Genomic DNA, 8,148 nt, shown 5'->3' with positions numbered 1-8,148 from the left:
CTCAGGTCCTGGGGGCTGTGGTTGGGCAGTGCCTAGAGATAAGAATGCTGAGCAAGCCTCTGGCCTGTGCATTACCACCTACCATGCAGGGTGTGACAGGCAGATAGGGTTTGGGGACTCAGGAGAGGGGAAGGAATAGCCCCTTGGGGATCAGGAAATACTTCCTGGAGCAGGGCACGCTTCTCCCGGGGTTCAGTTGAGAGATGGGAATGGGGAAGGCACTCCCCATTGAGAGAACCACCAGCAAAGTCTTGGAGGCAGAGAAATACAAAGCTCCTCGATGAGTAATAATCAGTCCCTTTGGCCTGGAAGAGAAGGGGAGTTAAAGAACTACTAGGAAATAAGGCTGGAAGCATAGGTTGAAGCCTGAGTGTAGAGGACTTGAACACCAAGTCAAGACCAGGAAGGAGGAGCTATGAAACCACAAGGAGTCTAGTGTAAGGACAAGGCCCCACTAGTCTGGGAAGGTAACAGAAGGTGGTAGGCAGTAAAAGGAATTTATTCACTAAATCCTGGGTGGGGAGAAATTTAGTGTAATGGTGGTCCTATGGGATTTGGAGATGATACTTGGCTACATCCAGTGTGGGGAGCCAGGCAACATCCCCTGACCCAAATATCTATTTGAATCCACTGTTTTACATGGGGCTGAAAATCCTCTCAGAGGAAAACAATTTTGAACCAAGCCCATAACTGGATCAGGTATACACCAGCATGACTGGATAACCCAATGGACACCATATTGCTGGAAGGGCCAGCAGAGCTCCAGAGAGAAACCTAATGATACAGGAGAGGGAGTTCTGGCAGAGCAGCCAGTCTCCACAATAGGACTAAGGGTTGAAGAGGGATCGTGGGTCTTGTTCAGTATAATGGCTCTTATTAAACTCACCCTATTTTCGCTCCTCTGGTGGTAGTAGATGTACAAAATGGGAAGTGGTAGTAGGTGTACAAAATGGGAAGAAAAAGGACTGGTTAAATAAGTGGAAAGACCTGCCTCTGAAACACTTAAGAGCTCAAACCTCCCTGCTGTGGGGCTTCACATCCCCCTAGCTGCATGTAATATGGAGGGAGTCATCTTCTTACTTTGAGAGTGTCATGCTCTCACACTGTCATGGTACCACGAGAATTGAGCACATTGGGCAGAGGCATTCAAGGCCAGCATCCATGGTGCACTTAATGACAGAATTAGTGGATCGTAGTAGCTTGTATTGCTCCATGGGCACAATTGAGGCTTTTTTTAAGGAACACTGCAGGGGACCAATATTTCTACAGGAGCGGGCAGGGGCCTAGAATCAGCAACATTGGTGTGCTAACATTAATGTAAATTTATTGGTATCACCAGCTGGTATAGATGGTAGGGAGCATCTGCACTGCTATAGATGAGCTACAAGGCAGTCCAGGGAATAGAGCCACCAGGAGACATCAGTTTGTGAGTAGATTTGGAGAAATGGAGGGAGCCTGGTCTAGAGGAGAGGAGAAGTTGGCGTCACTTTAAAGGGGCCAGGGTGAATGCTGTCATTTGAACTGTGGTGGAAGGGCTCCAGCAGGCAACAGGAGAGAAGAGCTGAACTTGAAGCCGAGTTGGGAACAGGCAAAAAGTGGGAGTGCTGGTGGCTGATGACCAACTTCAAGGGAAAAATGATGAAGGAAACTTCACTCACTGAGCACCTACCTCATGTTGGTTCGGCACTGTGGTAGGTGCTTTCTTGTTTATGTAGGTATTATCTCCATTTTATAGTAGAGGAACTTTACTTATTCATCAAATAGACGTATCTGGAATATAAAGACCATTAAAACACAGTCTTCTTCATCGAGGATCTCAGAGTATTGTAGGTGAGCAATACAGACAAGTCGTTTCATTATAGAGTGGTCCTTAGAAAAGAGCAGATGCAAGCACAAGATGCAATGAAACCACAGAGAGGTTCCCCAAGTCACAGAGGCAGCAAGCGTCAGAGCCAAGGTTCAACTCCTGGACTCTCTGGATCCAAACCCTTGCACCTGCCACCACTCTAGCTGCACAGCTACAGCCGTCAGGACCTTTAGTCATAGTCTGAGTTCTGAGGAAGAGCAGTAGCCCTTGTTGCTGGCAGGGAATGTTTAAGAGCAAGGAGAAGCCCTTGGGAATTGGGATGCGGCATGTACAAGTGACCCAGCAGCACCACAGGCCCAGAAGAGGAGATGATGACCGGGAGAGGAGAGGTTACCAGATCATGAAGCCTCTCCCCTGGGACAGGATTGATTCCAGAGCCTAGAGGTGGCAGTGAGTGGTTCTACCTATAAGAGCCACTGGGGCAAGCAAGAAACCAGGTTGCACTTAGAGAGGCAGATTGGTACCAGAAAATGGAGGGTCTGAAAAATCAAGCTGGGATTGAGAGGAGGGGCCTTATTGGGAATGGCAGTGGGGATGTGAGAATGAAATCAGACAATTCTTGAGCTGGAAGGAAAATCTGCCCAATCTCTAGGATCATCATCTCCTTTTTGCTTCTGTTGAGTTCAGTAGCTCCTGGCAGGACTGTCTGCCCTTTGGAAAACAACTCTTTTGCTTTAAAAACTTTGTTTTTTCCTCCCTTCGGAGCACCAGATCTGGAAGAGGCCCCAATCTTTTCTAGGGATTCTTTGTTTCTGACTAGTGGCTGGATAGCCTAAGCCAACCTTCCACAGTTGGGACGGGGCATTGGGCCATACCTCTGGGGCATGTGAATCACAACTCTCTCTGGAACAATGGGTGAGGCCGGGAGAAGTCAGAGGATTAGAGGTGGGGAGGCCAGGACTGGAGAAGGAACAGTGGAGCAGCTTGGGGAAGAGAGCCTCTCTGGGCAGGTGGCTCCATTTGATTTCCGATTTAAAGGGGAGGCTTAGATAGCCAAGAAGAAAAAGGCTAATAAGAAAAATATTAAACGGCAGTGTGTACGTCCCCAGGGACTTCCTGTTGCCATGACTGACCTCCTGGAGGCGCCATTCGTTCCCGAGCATGGCAGCTTTATAGGCACTTGTAGGCCAGCAAAGAACACCAATTTGCTGCCGCAGTTTGTTTTGATAACTGAAACTTTCAATAAATCTATATTAAAATCAAAGGGAAAATTAACTAGGCCCCAGTGAGGGGCACAGAGATAAGGGAGCACATTACCACCCTGGCCTCAGCCACACCACATCCATCTCTTAGTTCAGATTCAGGTCACCAGGGAGATGAATGGCTCGCGCTCATAGGGAACAGCCCTGGGGAAAGCAGGGTGAAGAAGGCATGGCCAGGTCTAGGCTCCACTGCTCTTGGAGCAGAGAAGACTGGGGCTGGGCGTGGGGGAGCAAGGAGGTGGTATGGTGGTGGTCACGGTGGGAAGAGGAGTTGGAAGAGGGGTGGGGGAGGGGCAAGAATAATAGTAACAGCCAATATTTACTGCACTCTTTATGCAGGATACTGTGCTAAGCATGTTTAATTCTAATAACAAGTAGGTACTAGTATTATCTACACTATAGAGATGAAGAAACTGAGCCTCAGAGAATATGTGACTTGCCTAAGGTCACAGATAGAGCCAGGATGCACACCTGAGCAGGCTCTCTCCACACTCACTCTCCCTATAACTGCACTATGCTATCTTACATAGCTTACAGGACTGAGAATGGCAGAAGCAGTTTCTCCACTTATCAGATAAAATGGTTTCGGATCCAGTCTGGGTTCTCTCAGCTGTGCCAAGTTTGGGGGCTGCCATGCACTGTCCTTGGGTCCTGGGTTCTCTGCCCTTCAGTTGCTAAGGTCCCAACTTTGATGGCTATCTTGCGGATTTTCCTGGTGGTTTGACAGGGCTGCAGAAGAACCCATGTGGTTCTCTTTGGTTCTTGCTCTCAGTGTTCACTTTAGTTCAGTCACTGAATCCAGCAGCCAGGCAGTCTACCCAGGGTGTATATGTGCCTGTACTGGACTCAGTTCATCTGTCTCCGAAAATTCACTCGCCCCATCTGCTTGCCCCACCCTAGACCTTGGCCACCTGTTTTATGGACAACCCAGCTGCCACTACTATCACGTCATTTACTAACACATCTGGTTGTCTCAGCGCCCTCTGGGAGGAGGGTTAGGTTCTGAAAGAGCTTCCAATGTGCGCATTGTGATGGGACTGCAGTGGCCTATTTTGACCAGGCCAGAGGCTCCTCTCATCCTTTCTAGTCTCAGATGAACCACTGTGCTTTAGGGTGTGGGATCTGGCGCCCCCTGTGGCTACGGGAGTGGTGGGGTAACGCAACCCTCCCTTTCTTCCTGTCTGAGAAGTGATAGTTCTACATGGTCTGTAGGACAGAGCAACTAGCTGTGTTTTCTGTTAAGCTTTGGTCATAACAATACTACTTTATATTTTCATTCCCTCCTTCCCTGCCTCACATCTCTTTTCCCCCTCACTCTTGCTGTCCAGGGATTACATTTCCCAATGAAATCTTACTACATAAGCTTTGCCTCAGGCTCTGTTTTCTAGGGAACCAGAACACAGCCAAAGGCTTGAGGGAGCCAAATGCTGGGTTAGGCAGCAGTGTAAGGTACCAAGTGTACTTAAACTGTCCTATTATTTGAGTGCATTTTGCCTGGTCTTTGTCCAAAAAGAGCTTACAATGTGGTGAGGCCCTGGAAGTTGTTCAGATGAGCTCTAGAGCACCAAGGAGGAAAGAACACATTTTGGGGAAGTCAAGGGTTCCATGGAGGATACTGGGGCTGGGCCTTAAGGAAAGCCTCCAATTCTCATAGTGTGTGTTTACTTCATTCTTACAGCCAAGAAGGCTGGCTATGCCATATTCTCAGGCCAGATTCAGGATATAACAAAGCCAGAGACAAGAGAGGCCATACTAAGGCCTCTTATTAGTCTATTTTTTTTTAAAACATCTTTATTGGAGTATAATTGCTTTACAATGGTGTGTTAATTTCTGCTTTATAAAAAAGTGAATCAGCTATACATGTACATATATCCCCATATCTCCTGCCTCTTGCGTCTCCCTCCCTCCCTCCCTATCCCACCCCTCTAGGTGGTCACAAGCACGAGCTGATCTTGTGCTATGCGGCTGCTTCCCACCAGCTATCTATTTTATACTGGTCTAATTTTATTTATCTATTTACTTACTTGTTTATTGTCTGTTCTTCCTCTCCCCTCCTCCTCCTCAATGTAAAAGCTCCTTGAGGACACAGATTCTGTGTGTCTTATTCACCAGTGAATCCTCAGCAACAGAAACAGTGCCTGACACTTAGCAGAGGCACTATAAAATATGTTGACTGATATGATCAACTGGGATTAACATCTAGATAACATTAATGGAAAGAGGAAGACCCAATTCCAGCTCCAAGAATCAGGCGATGGGCAGATGTGCCTCCACTTTACTGACCCTTGGTTAAGTGACACCTGTCCCTGCTGGTGTTTATTCCCTCATTTGTTCACAAACATTTATTGTGTGTCTGCTTTATGCCTGGTACTGTGCTGGATATTACTTTACAGCATGAACAATATAGAAATAATGCCTACCTTACAGGAGTTTACAGCCCTGGGGGAGAGACAACAAAGAAACGGACAATTATAAAACAATGCAATAAATTCCGTAGGTGCAGAGTAGAATCACCTAACCCATCATGTGGGATTAAGGAAGGCGTTCCTTAAAGGGGGGATTACCAGGCTTTCCCAGCTCAGGTGGGAACCATTCATTATGTTAAGGTCAGATTTCACGGAGATGGTAGGGCCCAGACCTGACGACATTTTCTTAAGTGAAAATGTGTAGATGTCAGACAGAGGGCTTGGTGACCGAAGCTGGTCACAGATGGTTCCTGGCTGACCGGGAGGCTGTCAAAACCATCACTGGCTTGGCCAAGGCTGGGGTTTCCCAGCTCAGAACCTAGTGCCCATGACTTACCAGAGAGGCACAACCAAGATGAACAAATACATCTCTGGCTTTGGCCAGAGTTCTCTCCAGTTGACTGAAAAGACTGACTGTGGAAACTCCCCACAGCTGAGGCCAGAATCCTTTTTAACTCTGAAGTTCCCTGTGGAGCTGATCTTAACAACTTAGCTCCCTCTTCCCTGGGAAGGCCCTTCAGAAATCTAAGCATTTTTTTCTTCGCCTAAAATCCCCCTCCTCTCAGGTCTTTCCCCAGGCCGACCTCAGAGAGTAAATGATAGTAGTGGCTTGCTGAATGAACTAATCATGAGAAGGTGACATCTAAATACAACATGTCACCTTATGAGCCTATATTCACCTCATGGGTATATTGGAAGGTGGGAAAACGGAAGTGGGGGACCTGGGTTTCTCTAGGCCTTAGAAAGTTTCCTTTTGTAGAAAATTTCTTTCACAGCTCAGAAGTGAGGCCCCCCCCTTCACTTTCTTCTAAATACGTGCAACCTCGACACTACAAGTCCCATAAGGCCTGCGGTGGGGAGTCACCATCTTGGCGCACCTTCGCGCGCATGTCGGCGGGAGAGCGAGCCTTTGGGGAGAAGAAGCCCCGCCCCCGTGCAGCCCATTGGTCGCAGGAGCCGGCGGCGGGCTCAGCGGTTGGCCATCGCGCCCGCCCGTCCGCCGCGTCGGCCGGGGTCAGAGTGCGCGGAGGTGAGTCGGTGTGTTGTGGACTCGTGGTGCTGGCTGCCGCTGTTGAGGCGGCCGGGAACGGGCGGTGGGGAGCGGGCGGAGCTGGCCCTGCCTCTGCCTGGCCGGCGCCGCAGTCGGCGCGGGCCGCGCCCGCCGCCGTAAACTGCCCTGAGCGCCTGCTCAGGCCGAGGGAGAAGTCGGGGCCTGCACCTGGAGGGAGCCTGCCGCGCTGGCCCCGAGGAGGGGGCGTTGCCATGGCGACAGCCTCTCCCGCTGCTGACGGGGGGCGGGGGCGGCCCTGGGAAGGAGGGCTGGTCTCCTGGCCCCCTGCTCCTCCCCTTACAATTCCCTGGACTTGGATGGGCCCGAGTTGGGGGCAACACCCCGGGGTGGGTGATGCGGCGAGGCCCCCCCAGATTGGGCCCTGGTAATGCATGCGGGGTGAGGGTCGCGGCGCGCAGTTTGTGCAGCCTGGGGTGCTGGCCCATGTGCTCACCCTGGATGCATGGTCTACTGAGAAACGTTTAGGCGGAGAAGGAGAGGGGCAGGGCTTTGAAAGACAGGCTGGGTGAGGTGATTAAGCATGCTGACTTCCTACCTGGGATTGCTTAGGAGGAGGAAGAGAGCTTTGACCAAAGAGGATAGAAAGCTAGCAAGGAGATGGTAGAGAGAACATTCCCTTTATCCTCTCCCCAACACACACACACACAGACACACAGCTTAGCAGTTTACTTCTTTTTGTAAATCTGTTGCGGTGGTCGTAGTTACGGTGGAAGGATTGAATAAGGGGCCTAACTTGGCTAGCTTTCTGTTTGCTTTTCCTGCAAATGCTCCAGCAACAGGTGTTTTCTTAAAACAAAAAGGCATGAACTTGGATTGGGGCTTGATTGCGAGTTCTTGCAAAATATAACTGCTCCTTGTTGACTTGGAAGATGCTGAACGTGGCTTCTCATTGGGGGTTTGGATTCTGTCCTTAGGGCTGGATTTTGTAAACTGATGGTACCCATCATTCCCTCTGCTGTAGGTCTCTGGCCACTTCTCTGGTATTAGTTCTTGTCAGACATTTTATCAGTCTCCCAGGCGAAGGGCAAAAAACCAGGAATCCCATTGGCTAAAGACCGTACACTATTTGAACGATAGTAGGTTGTGATTGGCTGAATGATTTTTGATTGTAGAGTTTCTACCAGAAATTGGCTTCATCAAATTCTGCTTTATTCTGACTTTATCATACACAGCATGCCTTGTTTTGGTGGGTTCATGCCTGGAGCTTAAGTATATTATACCTGAATCCCCTAGCATTTGAAAGCCAATTTATAAACAGGGACTTGGAGTGTGACTTCACTAATGTGTGTGTCTGTGATCTTGGTTAGAAACCCACTTGGCTGCCTTTCGTGGGGGGAGTTGGGGGAGGTAGCTGCCGGGAAGTGATTGATAAGGTTTCCTTTATGGATTCTGTGGTGCTTCACTGGAGCTCAGAGCACTTTGGCAACTTAAGCACTCCAAATTAAAAGCTCATTAACAATTCCTGCCCAAAGATCCTGTAAATAATCGGCTAGCTAGGTCATAGAGCTTGGCTGAGAGCTCTCCTTGCAACTTGAAATTTCC

General features: G+C 49.2%; 1 protein-coding gene across 2 annotated transcripts in view; it reads left to right on the top strand.

Annotated features, from left to right (window-relative positions):
• The first annotated feature begins 6,667 nt into the window (after window positions 1–6,667).
• The window catches only part of ERI3 (ERI1 exoribonuclease family member 3), a 129,055-nt gene continuing 127,574 nt past the window's right edge, over window positions 6,668–8,148 (top strand). The window contains exon 1 of one of the 2 annotated variants that reach the window (XM_060021195.1): window positions 6,668–6,932. In XM_060021195.1, coding sequence (XP_059877178.1) covers window positions 6,798–6,932 — 135 coding nt within the window. In that variant the 5' untranslated portion in view covers window positions 6,668–6,797. The remainder of the gene's footprint in view (window positions 6,933–8,148) is intronic. The other variant, XM_060021213.2, reaches the window with a different exon arrangement.

The sequence above is a fragment of the Delphinus delphis genome, chromosome 1, assembly GCF_949987515.2.
Source record: "Delphinus delphis chromosome 1, mDelDel1.2, whole genome shotgun sequence".
In the NCBI taxonomy this organism is placed as follows: Eukaryota; Metazoa; Chordata; class Mammalia; order Artiodactyla; family Delphinidae; genus Delphinus; species Delphinus delphis.
This window is presented reverse-complemented; position numbering and strand designations above follow the sequence as displayed.